The 16,999-nt window shown below is 36.5% G+C and overlaps 2 protein-coding genes across 4 annotated transcripts in view; one reads left to right on the forward strand and one right to left on the reverse strand.

The window, feature by feature from the left end:
• The window catches only part of magixa (MAGI family member, X-linked a), a 41,724-nt gene extending 32,599 nt beyond the window's left edge, over positions 1–9,125 (reverse strand). For all 3 annotated transcript variants that reach the window (XM_052563804.1, XM_052563803.1, XM_052563805.1), the window contains exons 1-2: positions 8,820–9,125; positions 2,432–2,721 (exon numbers count right to left, since the gene is read on the reverse strand). In XM_052563804.1, coding sequence (XP_052419764.1) covers positions 2,432–2,711 — 280 coding nt within the window. In that variant the 5' untranslated portion in view covers positions 2,712–2,721; positions 8,820–9,125. The remainder of the gene's footprint in view (positions 1–2,431; positions 2,722–8,819) is intronic.
• A 4,518-nt stretch (positions 9,126–13,643) lies between these two features.
• cacna1fb (calcium channel, voltage-dependent, L type, alpha 1F subunit) overlaps positions 13,644–16,999 on the forward strand; it is a 38,866-nt gene continuing 35,510 nt past the window's right edge. The window contains exon 1 of the mRNA XM_052564322.1: positions 13,644–13,946. Within this exon, the coding sequence (XP_052420282.1) occupies positions 13,925–13,946 (22 nt within the window). The 5' untranslated portion in view covers positions 13,644–13,924. The remainder of the gene's footprint in view (positions 13,947–16,999) is intronic.

Raw genomic sequence — 16,999 nt, forward strand, 5'->3', positions numbered from 1 at the left:
ACATCCACTTAATGTCTGACACTGAACTGTGGGAAGGTGGAGACCTGGCGTAGGTACTGTATTGCTTATCAGGATCTTATACATGATGTTACTGTATTAAGAACAATACTGTTTAATTCAAGAGAGTTAGAATAATATGAGTTTCTGTCTGAACTAATCACAACAGCAACAAGCAATACTACATTTTGTCAGTAATTTTTATGTCATCAGAAACTCACTGGAGCAAGAGCCAATGAGGTAAACATTATACAGGTTCCGAAACATTGGAAAGACCCCTGAAGTTCAATGAGGAAAGATAAAAATGATGCCAACTGAAGGAACAAAACAGATATTATAAAGCTACATTATGTGGTATGCGTTTTATGCTTCTTATTCATCAACTTTTCTGATTGGCTGAGATATGTTACATCACACAGCATTTCCACTTCTAAGTGGTGGTGGACAGAGTCAAAATAAATAAATAAATAATCACTTAGTTGGAAATTGTTGCCTTGCACCTGGTTGTAATTTGTAAATGTGTGTACAAACATGGTGTAAATGTGCAAAAATATTCAAAACTTGGGGTCATTAAAACATTTTAATGCTTTTGAAGTTCTCTATACTGTACTCTATGCAGGCTTCAATTATTTGATCAAAAACAGTAATATTGTGAGTTATTACAATACCTGTTTTAATGTATATTAAAATGTTAAAATGTAACTTTTTATTTGATGGCAAAGATGAGTAAGCAGCCATTACTCTGGTCTTCAGTGTGACATGATCCCTTAGAATAATGTCTAATATGTCTTATTATTAATTAAAAAAATACTCAAAAGAACATTTATTAGAAATCCTGAGTAACTTAATTCTTAAATTCTTACTGACCCTAAATCTTTGTAAGCTAGTGTATCATTAATTTAGCAGATGTATTTTACAAAAACATTTTTAAAGTAGTATTCTATTTCAGCCAGTTTCTACTTTTGTAATTTCCATAAATAACTAGGCCTATTCTACTTCCAAAAATTCTAGTTACTAAACCAAGCAGCTAAGTTGCTATGCTTAACCATTCAATCCTTAAAAACCATCAGTGATAGTTTTAGATAGATTCTTTTAGATGCTTTAAGCTTTTTTCCTCACATAAGAAAGCATTATTTGACATTTTTGTTACAGTTGTTCGCAACATTGTGCTGACAAATCTGAGAGACTAAAATACCTTAATTAAGCATTAATTTATGGTGTCAAGAGCAACTTAGAATTCTTAACACTTCCTTGTGTAGAAGATAGATATGAATATAGGAAATCAAATCCCCATGGAGCATCTTGAAGTGACGTATTCAGGCAGGTTAGATTAGGATAATACAATCCTCTGGCAGAATGACACTAGCGGGTGACATGTCAACACTGTGACCTACTCAGGGCTATATGTTGTCAGCAGATATAAAGCTCTCACACAACCCAAGTATTTAATTTAAGAAGTGCCACAAAATGCAGACAAAACCTCCCAAAATAACATGATATGGTGTGTAGCAGCTTTGGCAGGAAAGGCCTGGGCTAGAACCATAAGGGTCACAGGTTTAACCCCAGGCGGAGGTGACCCATGAACCAGAAAATTACTGATATCTTCAGAGAGATCACAGTGGGTCAGAGGACCTCCAATGAGATAGCATAGTTCACCTAAAAAGAACATTCTGTCAACATTTACTCACGCTCAGACTTAGTTTTCTTTCTTCCGTGGATAACAAAAAGTGAACTTCTTAAGAATATCCTGACCTCACTTTCCAGTATAATGAAAAGAAAAAAAGAGACTGAGAGCACAATTGTTGTCCAAAATAACAAAATTCACCATTAAAAATAGCATAAAAGTAGTCCATACCACGTTTGTACTAAATTCCAAGTTTTCTGGACCAATAAAAAAGCTTTAAGATTAAAGTCAATATGGACTGATACCTTGACACAGGTTCTATCTCTCCTTGATCATGAGAGAAATACCAATGTTCGATTGATGATTTTTTTTTTTTCAGACCTTTCCTTTGAATCAGTTTAGAATTTGTTTATGAACTGGACTCACGCACTCATAAAGAATATAGCGCACAAATTTAATGACCAATTTTATAGTATTTTTTTGGAATCTTTCTCTCTCAATTTGTAGTTTGACAGCCTTAGTCCCCTTTCAGTTTTATTATATTAAAGAAAAAAGGTCAGAATATTCTTCATAATTTTTTTTTTCCATAAAAGATAGTCATTGAGGTTTAAAATGACATGATAGTGAGGAAATGATAATCTTTTTCAAAAGAATATTCAGGAATTCTTCTCTTGAATTCCATGGACCTTATCTTATCTCATGCAAAGTAGGAGCTGGATCAGTGCACAAGGCTGTTATTCTCTTATAACTTATAACTTACAGTGCCTAATCATACACCAGTCAATTTATTCTAACTGATAAACAGAGTACCTGGTGATACGGTTTTGATCCGAATTGGATGTGGACATGAGTTTAGGACCCCTCTCACATCTCCCAAGGTCAATCCCAGGACAGGTGTACCGCCGATTTCTAGGATGATGTCACCAACAGTGGCTCCACCCCCAGGTGCTGCTGTGACAAATGGGAACTCTCCATAATCTGCACCACCTCCTATGGCCACACCAAGCTCTCCTGAGGCTCCGCCCAGTGGGACGAAGCTCTCCTGCACTTTTGAGCGCCAGTGCAGCTTCTTTACAGTGGCCTTAGACATGTTGACCGCGCTGAAAGAAAAAGAAAGAGGAAAACATGTTCAATTTGTGTCTGCAAAAATTAAAAGGAGATTTATCTGCTAAAAAAATAAATAAATAAAAAATAAACATTAAACAAGCCTTAGATGGTTTGTTGGGCTTAGCTGATTTCCCAGCATGGTCAGGTTTTGATTTGAAGCACTTTTCACTGACCACTCAGCTAAACCAACTGAAGACAAGTTTGGACAGGTCAGAAGACCACCTTAAACTAGGCTTTTTTTTCTATAGGGTTGCCTAGAGATCAGAGTCTTCACACAAAAATATAGTTTAAAAAATATTCAGGGTAACCAACCTATTTTGGTTTTCAAAATAGGTTAATTGCACATGAATAATGTCAGATAATTTTCATATAATGTGCGTCATATAATGAATGTCATGATATTGGTTTATTGGTTATAGTGACAGAAAATCATATTAAAATATGCATTTAAACCACAATACTGACAGTAAATGTATCAATTAGTCTTGTCATGCAGGATTCATATTTCAACCAACTTTTGCGGCTAAACATTTACAGATACTGGTCCATATATGGAGATTTGATTTGATTAATTTATGCTAACTTTGACAAATTCCGTGACGGTCTATATTAAAATGTAAGTTTCATTTTCATGACTGATATTTAATGTGCATCTTGTCATTAATGCCGTGTGTTTTTAACATGGAGCAGCAATTACTACACAGAGCTGTTGTTCACTGACAAGCTGCACAAAATAGGATCACGGTTTGGCATTACTGACAAGATGCATATTGAATATCGGCTGATAATTATCGTGCATCCCTACTGTTCTTTTGAACTTTCAATTCATTCAAGAATGCAGAAAAAAAGTTTCCATGGATTACTAAAGGATCATGTGACGCTGAAGACGAAAGTAATGGCTCCTGAAAATTCAGCTTTGCTATCACAGTAATAAAAAGTTACATTTTAAAATATATATATTATATATAATAATATTTTACAATATTTTAGTTTTTGCTGTATTTTTGATCAAATAAGTGCAGACTTGATGAGCAAGAGACTTCTTTTAAAAATCAAACCAATCCCAAACATTTGAACGGTAGTGTACTGTATATTAACTAAGTAAACAAGACACAACTGAATATGTCTCTGCATGTAGATTTGAAGACATATTCCACTTTAACCAAAACAAAAAGGATAAAACACAGCACAAATTCAGATACATACAGAATGAGAATATATGTCCCATAACTCTTCTAACAGGCACAAAATGAGAGGCAGGGGCCTTCACAGACACATTTATGCGAGTCCCAGTGGTATTCCACAAGCTAAACACATGAAACGAGTCTCCAAATTGAAACAAAACAAGCAAACAGATGGTCAAAACGCAGTGGGGGGTGATTCCATCCACAAACACAATTTACACGGGCTCATTAAAAATGCATCGATCTATTTCAGGTGTCAATGATTCTACTACTGCAAATTTACACATTTTTACCAGCAACATCGTCTTAAGCTTTCCACTAAAGATGGTAAAGTAGAAAAAATATATAACGAATCAGTATCTCAGAGGATCTGCCAAATACGCATCAGGGTTGGCTGCAGAAGGCCCTCTCTCTCTTTCTCCGCATGTGTCTCCCTGTTGCTTAGCCATATAGCGACTCATATAGTCTCTATAGACATGAATCAGAAGCTAAAGACACAAAAATACAAGCAAAAATAAAACACAAATCATCTAAAAATTATATAACACACTTCAGAGTTTCTGATTACAAGCCTGCAGTGCAAAGATCACACATTAGTTAATGCATCATCTGATATGCATCAGCGAGGGTGGGGGTACTGAGTCTTTACATGGACAATACTAACAGAGTTTCATAGTTACAGCAACACCATTGCAGTAAACTCGAGGAAGGGAGGAGAGGAGACCGTGCATTCCGGTGCTGCAGGTCTTTTCCATTACCTCACAAAGAGAAAGAAAGTTATAACTCCAGGTTTTCCAGACTCTGCCTGGAGCTGTGGAGAAATAGCAGAGCGAGTCACCTTAAAAACTTAAAGCAAACAGTGGCGTGAGCACTTCAAATGCCCGGTATCAAAGTCCATCCAACCTGCCGCAGTGTGTTCGCACCTCACTTGAGCACACACAAACAGTACTGTGTGAATGTGATATGAGAGAGTGCACAGTTTGTCGGAAAACCTCTCAAGCAGGTAAAATAAGACTCAGCACTTAGGATACAGGATTAATATATAACTTAGCTTTAAATATGCATCTGGATCTTGTCTACCACTTTGTTCGCTATGTTTCTGGCATCCATCTGGGATGATGTTTTATGTGGCACAGACATACACTGCCATACGAGGCAAGTTTCTTCAAGTTGTGTGACATCTGTGTATTTTATCAAGATCTAAAGCCCTTTCCCTCTCTGATCAAATCCCGCTTGCATCCTCCGCATTACATATGCATGCTGGGTCTTCATGGGCTGCTGAGATGTTGAGAATAATTGATTAAGTACTTTGGAAAGGTGCCCAAAACTGCCACCCCATCCTACTTATGAATAAAAACTCATAACCCCAAACAAAAGAACTGTTTGTATTTTTCATACCAGTCAAGAGCATTTAAGACAGACTTGCATAGAAATAATGCTTCTAATGCAACGGATGCATTTCAAAGTCCCAGCCAGCTACATTTGCATGAACGGTATCAGGAAATATTTGATATAGCAATTATGCAACATGACTATCTTATATTTATTAATTTAGCAGATATTTTTATCCAAAGCAACTTAACTGCCAATAAAAAGTCTTTTACATTCAGAGAGGCTGCATTTATTAGATCAAAAGATGTGTCAGAAACAAAAGTATTGCAGCATAAGCATTTTTCCACATTTTTAACAATAAGAAATGTTTTTGAGCACTAAATCATCATATTAGAAAGCTTTCTGAGTGATCAAGTGACAATGAAGCCTGGCTGCTGAAAATTCTGATTTTCCATTACAGGAATAAAATATATTTGAATAGAGAAGTTTTACTAATTTGTTAAAAATAAATGCAGCCTTGGTGAGCATAAGGGACTTCTTTAGAAAACAATTATTTTTAATTATTCCAAACTTTTGTCTAGTAGTGTTAATGAACAACAGTATGTCTAGTGCATAATGGCAAGTTTTAAGTGAATGCTGGATTAATACACAAGAGCAAAAGTGGAATGTAGAAAACTTATCACTTACAGTTTTCAAAATGTGACTTCAAACCTAAGGTAAGGGCTCTCAGTCTCACCCTGCCTGAAACACATTGGATCTTCTCATTAACTCTGAGGAAGTCTGTGCCTCCAAAGATGAAGTGCAGAGAGAAGATCATTCCTGCTGGGTCTTCAGGTGAGTTGATGAACATGCTCAAATCGAGAACAGGTTTAATTGAAAACTAAAGGTCCAGATGTAACGGGGCCAAGAAGAGAGATGTAAATCAAAGTTTTGTGGATGGTGCTCAGATCCACTGCTGTTTGAGATTTTGTCGACATCTAATGCAGCAACTCTTAATGTCAATTACTGTTCATGCTGTGGAACAAGCCTTAAGATCAGAAAAGAATGAAATTTGATTTCTCCCCCGTGTTCCCTCTCTGAAGCAAATCATTATGGTATGTCTTGATCTCATTGTACTGTAGAAATGAACATTAACGTGAGCTCCCAAATTAGAGAAACACAAGACTACACATCATCACCCACTTCTGCTCTGGAATAAAGCCTCACTTGGTTTGCTCATCTTATTTAGTCTTCCAGGTTGGTCTGTTGCCTGGTTTCAGATGGGATTGCAGCACTTTACATCTGGTCTGGCCATCTTAAACTAAAACCAGCAAATCAGTTGTAGCAGGATTCCTTTAGAAAGACCAGCTTGACCTAGCATGAAAATGTCTACAGAAGTTCTTTTAGATGGAAGAAGTACAGCCAAATAAAACTCTAACTTCCACAAATCAGACCCAACTAATATCGAATCACTCAGAGACATGTTTAAAATCTCTCTGCGGTATCTTGCTCCTGTGTAAAGAGCCCCAGGTACATCAGTCTGCTGTTATGTGCTGAATCATTAAAGCATCATGGACGATGAAGAGCCATGGGGTTTGTCATTTCTCCACATCAGCAGTCAAGGTTTCTCCTCAATAAAAACAAACAATCTGGAACCCAGAACCAACCTCTTCAGTTAAAAGAGGTCACACTAGACGTAATTCCAACATGATTCAAGTCACATTAGTTTGGGACTACAAATCCCAAGATCAAATGGAACAATTCCAGCTACTCATCACTTTTAAACCACTGAAAGTGTCTTTTCACTCCAAATTGACATGTTACATGCAAGTCAAATATGTATTCTAGAAATGAACACATGCTCATACATATAAAATCCCAGAATGCACACCTGCACAGGCTAATTTGCATAATGACACTATTGGCTGTTGACTTAAGTCCATAACCTTCATGCTAGCAGCTTTATGATAGTAACAAGTAAATGTAACGGGGATAGCAGAGGACAGGAGAGGAGAGGTATGAAACGGTGTAGCCTGGGGGAAAGATAGAGTGAGATACAGAAGAGTGACAGAGGGAGGCAGTTCTGCAGCAGTAGCATGGCAAAATGGTCAGTGATTGTCATTGTAACATACTTTATCATATTCAAAATGATGAAAATGTGCTTAATGTGTGTGATAATGTGAATATATGTACTAATACTTTTATCAGTGTAAACATTTGAGTAAGCATGTGATGACTGCAGTCTACTGATCTATGGACCAATGTTATTTTATGCAACATTTACTATCATATAGTTACTATTATAGTTACACAGTAGTTTTTTTTATATTTTCGTTATTTTCATTGTCATTTTTGTTTTGTGTGTTTGTCATTTATTAGTTTTTTTTTACGTATTTCTTTATAATTTTTGTTTTTATTTTGAGTTATTTTAGTACATCAAATATTGTGTACATACTCAATAAGAAAGTATTACTATTTTTTATTTTATTTCAGTTAATGTTTATTTTATTTCAAGTAACAAAGGTTTTTTTTAGTTTTACGTTAATCATTATCCAAGACATTGATGTACATTTTTTGTAAATATTTACATTCTGTTCCTTCCTTATTCAAATTCCCTTGCATAATTGTATCTCAATGTATTATTTGCTAGATAATAATACATTGTCTACAAAAGTTATTTGACTCATTTTTTTTTATTTTTTTTTTTGTATCGGAAGCTTCGAGACCATTATGCGTGAGTGTGTGCAAACATACTTCACAATAAATCTCCTCCTAATTCTGTTTAACATTGGATTGTTTACTGAATGACACATGCCCTGCCAAATTCCCTCACAGATGCTCAGCGGACAAACACAAGTAACTTCCATTCCTTCTCATAAAATGCGTTGAGATCTCACAACCCTAATAAAACACACTGATATGTCTATGAGTGTGGCCATAAACGCTGTGGAGGGTTATGATGGTGCCGAGGGGGGCTGCATGCTGTAGCCAATGACTGCAATGGTCATTATTTACCAGCAGAGTGGACTATGAATCCCACATCTCATCTCACATCACTGCAAACCCACAGCACGGCGAGTCGCAACTGGTCTGACACATTTTCTCAGCACCTGCTCGCTCTCGCTTTACACACTCAACACTTTCTGTGTCTCTCACACACTTAGAGAAAAACACCCATATTCATTTAAACCTGACAGGGTTACGTTGTCTCCAAACAAGAGTGCGTGAGGCCGTTCTTTTTACTACGTGGACCAACAGTTCACTAACGCATTCGCGCTAATGTACTGCTATTGTTGTCTGAGAGGCGCTTTCACGCGAACATATTTTATTAAAGACAGGAACGAGTAGCACATGCCGACTTGAAACGAATCGAGGTTGAAGATGTGATGGAGATATTTGAAACAAACAAAGCAGCTGACAAGGGGAGCGCGCACGGCGTTAAATGCTGCAAAGGCAAAGTGGCTCCCTTGGCACCAGTCGCCACGCAAGGACATAATAGAATTCGCGCGGTACACCTACAGAAATGAATGGACAAAAGCATATGGCAGTAGTATCGGATGGTCAGCCAAGCGATAATGCGGCGGTCTGTGACATACCTTCATAATTCCAGCCTTCCCCCCGCGACGTATTGCCTTATGGCTGTAATCCTTAAAAATACTCTATCAATATTGATTGCCTATTGGAGTCGCAGGTGACTGCAGATACGCTGTGTTGGAAGAGCACTACGGTTTGAGGTCCATAGCTCTGCGCTGCTGAGGATGAACTGGCCGGAGAGGGAGGACAGTGTAGCATTACAGCCCCGCGCGGAAGCTCGTGCCCTCAGGGCCGCTCAGCTAATGGAACATGGGTCAAAATTACGCTGCATTCAGTACAGCCCTGTCTTTGCAGTTTGGCAATAAGGAAGCGATGATAAGGCAGCCAAGCGGAGGGGAGGAGAGGAGGAGGAGGCAGGGACGGGGAGGGAACGCTGTGTGAAACAGGGCCGGATCGGACCGCCTATGGATGGAGGTGATTGGACAGCGCTGAGCGAGACTGGGAATACATGAACGCGCCGTGACTCCTCACCCAAATACTTCAATCAAGATGTATTTGAATTGATAATGAATAAGACTGCGTGCCTCTCATTACGCATGCGAACGTTCTGATCAAAGACACAAGGCGAGTATTAAAATGTATTTATTTTGGTGAAAATATCTGAATGTTCGTTTAGTTTCAACAAGTGCAAAGAAAATTAATGGACGAAGTGTTAAATAGCAAACACTAATTGTACATTTTTATTCTTGGTCACAGGGTTATAAAACTTTTACTTGAGTTATATTATGTATGTAACATGTCATATTTTATTTTTTTAACCTTTGGCCAGTTAAAGGCAAAAGGGTTTATGCACTGCAATTTTATTTTTTATTTATTTTTGTTTGTTTGTTTATTCATTTATTTCTAGTTTGAAGCATAGCAGCGCAAATGCATACTATAAACATGAACGAAATATCATAAGACACACATAATATATATATATATATATGTATATATATATATATATATATATATATATATATATATATATATATATATATATATATATATATATATATAAGATTCTGTGGTTCCCACATGGAATTCTGGGAATGCCCTAAAAGTTAAATATCACAATTAAATAGAAATAGCCTAAACTATCACTAAAGATAACTAATTAAAAAGTAATTTTAAATGTAGGCTTCTATTCAGTTTATCAATTATTTGGCATATTTACTTAATTTTAACAGTTAAGAATATCTGATTTAAAAAATATTATAGTGCAAAAAGCCTTGAAACTATGTAAACGGAATTTTACTGCCGGAAAATGAAAATGTGTAACTGCATTTCTAAAAGTGCTGTATTTGTAACTGTAACACCCAATGAAAGACTGTAGCTATTGTTTTTTATTTTTCTCTCATTACGTCGATAAGCCTGTAGGTGGGTGACACTCTCGGTGGTCTGCGTGCTGCAGCAGCGTCTTGCTGATCTAATGCGTCCGTTTCAGCTGACATCAGCGGAAAACGTTCACTGTTTACGGTTCGTTATGACGTCGGCGCAAACTCTTACTAAAGACAATCGCAAGGTCCGTGACGTTACAGTACATATGTGTGACGCTTGTCTTTTAAACCCCAGCATACACACTACTGTAATCTCAAAAATTACACCAATGTTTTGGATGAAAAAGGGAAGAAGTGTCGTAAGCATCATTAACTAATGCGCACACTTTATCCATGTGCTCTCTCCGGTTACCAAGGAAACTGTGTGGGTATCTTGGATACAGTGCCAGTAGCGCATGCAACCCGCAAGCACCACCCACCCCAAGCAAGACATCATCTTTGGCTAGATCATTTTCCAAGACGTTCAACTGCCTCATAAAATGCATTATAAGATATTAACGAGAGTTAATAGAAAATTGCATCGAGCTGCTTGGAAAGAAACAACTGAGTGTTTTATACAGCCCTTTTGTATTATAAACAACAAGGGGCAATTAACAAGACATTCTCTTCATTACAGAGGGGATGATGGAATGCCTGTTGCAGTGTCACACTTGTGTATGTGTTTGGCTGGGGGTTAAAGTCAATGAAGCACCTAAGAAAGTGCTGACTATGGCTCAGTTTTAGTACAGAAGTGCCTGCTTACCGCAATCCCAGTGCACCCTTTAGTACAGGACTGTACACGGGAACAAACAAACACACACACACACACAAACACAGAACACAGAACACATTACTCAGATTTATACACACAATTAAGTCCATAGTTTATTATTCAAATATACTTTCTGTTAGCAGTTTTATTAGGTTCAATATCTAGATGCTCAGTGTCAAACTGACCCTTATTGGGGTCTTTACCCTTACTAAATTTACCACACACAAAAAACAAAAGCTTCTCACACAACGCAAAGTAATCATGAGAACATATGATTTTTTTTAGTGTGAATATTATTTACAGTTTTGTAAATATTTTTTTATTCCTGAAAAAAAGTACATTTTAAAAAGAAGTTGTTTGCATTTTTTCTGAAGATCAAACATTGTTTGCAGTATCAAATTCATATAGGCTCAAATTACAAGCTGACTGAGCATGAGCTGATAAAAATGCACAGCTTCAATGCAGTGTCAGTTTCTCTGGATACAAGTGTCTGCCAAAAGCATAAATATACATGTATAAATACTCTTAGAGTTGTTGTTAAGAAACAAAATATGACATAACAAAATATACATTGAAAAAGTTGTAATATCAGTTCAGTGAAGTTGCATTTAGCAATGAAAACATCATCATTTTGTATGCACATACTGTACCACAGCATGTTCATGACCCTAGATGAAAAAATGTAAAAATAAATAAAAATGTAAAAGTAAGTAGTGAATCTAATGTTAAAATTTGCAGGTCAAATCACTGACATTAAAATGCAAAACCCTGCTTTTATACCATGTTACACATATTCATCTCCACTGAGCTCTAATCTAACAGAGCACACCATGGCACTCACTCAAGACAAAAAGAGAAATCGAGGGAGATATAAAAAAGAGAAAGCAAGAAAGAGGGATGCTGTGTGAAGACAGAGAGATAAATCAAAGTAATTCTTCTCTTCAGAACACGATAGCAGATAAATAGGCGAGAGCATGTGAAGGAGGGTTTTAAATGAGAGTGATGAGGAAAATAAAGACCTATCATTTTCTTCAGTGTTATCATATGTTATATGATATCACATGAGAATAAAAATCAGGAAAGATGTAAACATTATTAAAACAAGGTGATTTAAGGGAATGTTTTTTGAAAGCTGAAACCATATTAGTTAAGAAAGCTGAATACTGATGAGAGTCTTGGAGTTTAAACAGTTTAAGAAAATTATTTACGTAAAATGGCATTTGACATATTATCAGATTATGAGGTAATCTTTCAAATGCCACATGCACTTTGTTTCATTAACATATTTTATGATGTCATCTTGCTGAGAGCTGAGAGCGTAACCACTAGAGGGCAATAACTGTCCATTTTTATGTGTCCATTTTAACAAGCATTTGTAGCAGTCTATAGTAGACTGGTTTATCCCTCTGTTTATTTCAGTAAAGAAAGTATACATTTAGTATGGTCGTGCCAAAAATTTTGAATAAATTAATAAAGCATTTTCTCACCCATAATCAGACACAGAGAGAGCCCTCTGTTTGTTTTGCTTTCACTATTCAGATGTATTTTGTTTTTGAGTTTATTATATTTTACATTTTTGAAAGCGTGACCTTGACTAGGCATAAGACTTGAGGAATAAGATAATTTGCACTTGGACATCAATAGTAGTGAAGCAAAAAGGACATCATAGTGTCTTCAAACGGGGGCATTGCCCTTGAGCAGTGCACTTAACCCACTGTTACTCCAGGGAGACTGACTCTGCAATTAGTGTACTCTACATCCCTCTGGGTGACAAACGTCTGCTGAATGGTGAATAACTGATAGCACTGTCTGAGAGACCATCATAAGATGGAACATTTAAAAAAAACATTGTAATTGTAAACTGCATTATGGTTGTTTGTATGTTACATTAATAGGGATTCACCATTAAAAAGGAGACTTAGGTGACACAACTGTGCTTCTATAGGAAGTGATGCAAAATTATTAATTATGTCTGAAGGTAAGAGTTACCTAAGCCTTTTCAGTTCATTTTAACATGCAAATATATGTTTCGGGAAATAAGGTGCCTGATTTGCATTGAATCAAATATGTTTTGAAGTGGTACATGTGTGCGGGGATTACAGAGACTTAGACTTAGATATGTTATGGGAATGTCAGAAGGAATTCTAGCTGATTTTAATGTTCAAGTGCAGGTATCCTCTTCCCTAGGCTTGCTTGGCTGATCACTGTTCAGACTTGTCTCTGAAAGACATACAGAAGGTTCTAGGTATTTTACAATTCCAGTTTATGTTTAGTAAATGCATTTAGTGCCCCCCCCCCCCCCCCCACACACACACACACACACAAATTCTATGGCATAGGCCATATTGTACAAAACATTCCAATGTGGAAATGGCACATTTTTTCCCAAATACATTTTGTTTTATGATTTAGGCTATAGTTCTCTGTGAACCTTTATATTAAAAAAGATAGAATTAGTAGAACTGAATTGTGATCTGCCGTGCGCACACATCCTACATGCAAAAGCGCACAAGAGCGCTCGGAGACGCGGAGACACAGCGCGAGTGCGCTCACGCGCTCGTCTGTGTATGTGTGTAGACTGACCCGTTGGGTTAGAAAATGAGCAAAGACTCGCCCACATTTTCCGTCGACGCTCCATAAAATCGTTTGCCCAATATCCTTCCCTTTAATAAGTTTCTAGGCTGCCTGTCCCTTTAAACGATTCATTTTTTTCTTTAATCCTGAATTGATGGCTTAACTGCGGAGACAGATAGAGAACAGAGGGTGCGCTTTAATTATCAACGTCTAGTATTTTTTTCTTTTTGTCGCCCTCAAAGTTCATTTTTAGAACCGAAAACAACTAATTTGATTCACAATGAAACGCCTTTAGGAGGTGACTGGCAGCATCTTTGGATACAGCTCCGGGACTGCACAACTGGAAAACTTAACGCATTCATTGAAAAAGCTCATTTTGGAACTATGCCTCAAAAATGTGAGTGAAGAATCTGTCGTCAGGATCATGCATTCTGCTCCAATGAGGTCAAAGTGACAATCCGACATGTATGAGGAGAACCGAAAAAGTAAGTTTTATTTTATCAGTTAATGCATAAGACAATTTAGTTTTTATATATTCACATACTTTGTGTACCCGCCGTTTAAGTTGTCAAATATCAACTTTTTTACAAATCGCTGCGTAAACTTGTGTCCGTGTCTAAATGAAGCAGTAATTTTATTTCAGTTTCAGTTTAACTTAACATTTAAGGCTTTGGTGTATGAAGAATTGAGTGTTTTAAACAAAAAAATAAAATAAAACGCCTGACATGACGTAAAAACAATGTACTAAACGCTAACTAAATAACAGAATAGCCTATAATATAAAACACCCAATGAAAATAACTCAGCAAAAATAATAAGAAAATCACTTTTTTAAAACTAAAATGCAACACTGATATGATGGTTTATGCGGGAATTTTGGGAATACCTCTATGTTAACTTGTGGATAGGTTACTTAAAAACTGTATTTTGATAGCAATTTGCTGTAAAATTGTATAATTGTAGATATGGTGTTGATAAATATTATACATTTTTTATTATTTCACTTCTATTTAAAAATACATTTACACATACACACACACCACACACGCGCACGCGCGCGCACACACACACATTTATATAAAGGCATTTTTTACTGAATTTATTTATTTATTTATTTTTTGTTAAAATAATCATTTAAACCATGTGAAATAGTAACTGCACCTCATCAGTCAAAATAATTGACCATTGTACTAATTACAGGAACACAAAATGTTATACATGTTAATTATAATGAAAGATGAAGGTTTTGAGCCTTGAGCTCAAATTATGAATTTATTTTTCCAATTTATTTTTCTTGTTTGCAGCACCAGATGTTTCACCGCCACAGGGTCATTTTCAGTGCACAACCTGCACATGCGCTTTATGATGAATTTCTTATAGCAGGCAACCTGAAATTGCAGATATTATTTGACTTCCATCATAGCCAAGTAACCCCAACACTGCAAATTAATGCATATAGTAGAGTGTAATGCAGGGCCTCTGGAGATGGCAAATGAATATTCTGCTGGTAGTAAGTTTGATTAAATGGGCCTCTAATCTTTGATCCCTAACTATCTCAAGAACCAAATCCTTCTGCTTTAGAAACAAGTCTGCACATGAGAGTTGCTACATGTGTCTCTTTGCACATGTTTCTAACAATTTAGGTCACTCCATTATGATAAATAAAATAATATGCAAAAGTATTAACCTATGTAGCAATTTGCAATGCCCTTAAATTGGTGAAAAATAATGCATATTTATTTATTCATACATTTTTTTTTGGTTAAGGCCATACAAACTGCCAAACAAAGAAAGAAAGCTTAATTAATGTTTAATCTTCATAAGAATCATAAAATTGTCTCAGTATCCACAGCCACACAACCATAGGAGTTGCAGTTCACTGTTGTGTTATTAAATTACGAACGTAAATTAAATGACAGGTTCATGTGTTTGAGGTCAGTTTTGTTTATTCATTATGTTCAGAAATAGACATCGATAACAACTTGTTTATGTACATTTCATTACTTCAAATTTCAAATTTACTCCTGGGTGAAATGGACATGCAGCAAATATAATAACATGATTTAAAACCCAAAAAACCTGTCTTTAAAGTAGAAGAGAGCCTGTTGGCTTATGTTAGCCGTCATAGTAAGGGTTACACAGAGAAAATTAAAACCAAAACTCATTTTTCATAATACCTTCTTTTAATGATGTGGTAAATTGGACCCTCAATTTCCAATTGGTGGGTGTTTTATCAGCGCAGCACAGCAGTTCACTTTACAGACCTCACACAGGAGTTTATTTCTCTCTCCTGCCTGCCCATTTTAAATGTTCAATGAAAGTACAGATTGCTGTTATCTCTGGCTGATAGGATTCCCTTCGGTCTCACTGAGGTCTTATGCATATAATGAAGTTATAATTCGCTATCTGCACAGTGTCCTCTTGCCCCTCCCCCTACCCATGACTCTCTCTGTTAGCTGTCAGCTAGCTTTGCTAGAGGCTAACATCATGAATCCACAGGTACTCACATATGAAACCGCTGGCCCAGAATCCCGCTCTGCACCCCCTCTCACAGTGGGAAGTAGGTCACAGCTGTTACTGTGTGGTTCTCTTCACCTAGTGCAGAGGCCTCACGTTCATCAGAGACTGTGGCAGATTAGAAAGCTTTGTCTTCTTTATCTTGCTCACCCTCTTTAATATGACCAGAGTCATTGGAATTTCATAGTTTTTAGTTACTTTGCTCTCTATCACTCACTCCTTTCCTGTGTCCAAATGATGAGGAACACTTGTAGCAACTGTTAAGATAGACAATGCTATGGAAAATGGAGGAAAATGTAAGCAATGCATGCAAGTGAGCAGAAAAAAATTAAAAAGTCATTTCTGTCGACACTCAATGAAAAGTTCACACAATTCGATTGGCTGTTTGATGCTTTTTCACATCTCAGGACAAGACAGGCAACAGGACATTTTTTAGAGGTTCACTTTTATAGGGAACTCTACCGACAGTTCTAAAATAGCACGTTTGCTTTATGTATGTTCTTATTGGTGCTTTAAAGTGAACTTTAAAGTTTAAAGGTTTGGGGTTGCTAAGAATTTTTCGTGTTTTTGAAGTCTCTGATGCTCGCTGAGGCTGCATATATTTGATCAAAAATAGAGTTAAAACAGTAATATAATACAATTAAAAAAAAACAATTTTGTTTCTATTTTTAATGCACTTTAAAATGTAATTTATTCCTGTTATAGGGTTCCTCAGGGTTACTCCAGGGTTCACTGTCATATGATCCTTCAGAAATCATACTAATATGCTGATTTCTTATCATTATCAATGTTGAAAACCGTGCTGCTTAATATTTGGGTGAAAACCATGATTTTCGTGGAGCTTTTTTGATGAGTAGAAAGTTCAGAGGTTCAGCATTTGATTGAAACAAATCTTTTGTAACCTTGCAAACGTCTTTACTGTTACTTTTGATCAATTTAATGCGCCCTTGCCACTCATTGCCAGTGCATTAGTTCATTTTTGTTCAGAGACTGGTTGTTTGGTGTGTCATCCTTGACCCTT

This window comes from Carassius gibelio, chromosome B8 (assembly GCF_023724105.1).
Source record: "Carassius gibelio isolate Cgi1373 ecotype wild population from Czech Republic chromosome B8, carGib1.2-hapl.c, whole genome shotgun sequence".
Taxonomy (NCBI): domain Eukaryota; kingdom Metazoa; phylum Chordata; class Actinopteri; order Cypriniformes; family Cyprinidae; genus Carassius; species Carassius gibelio.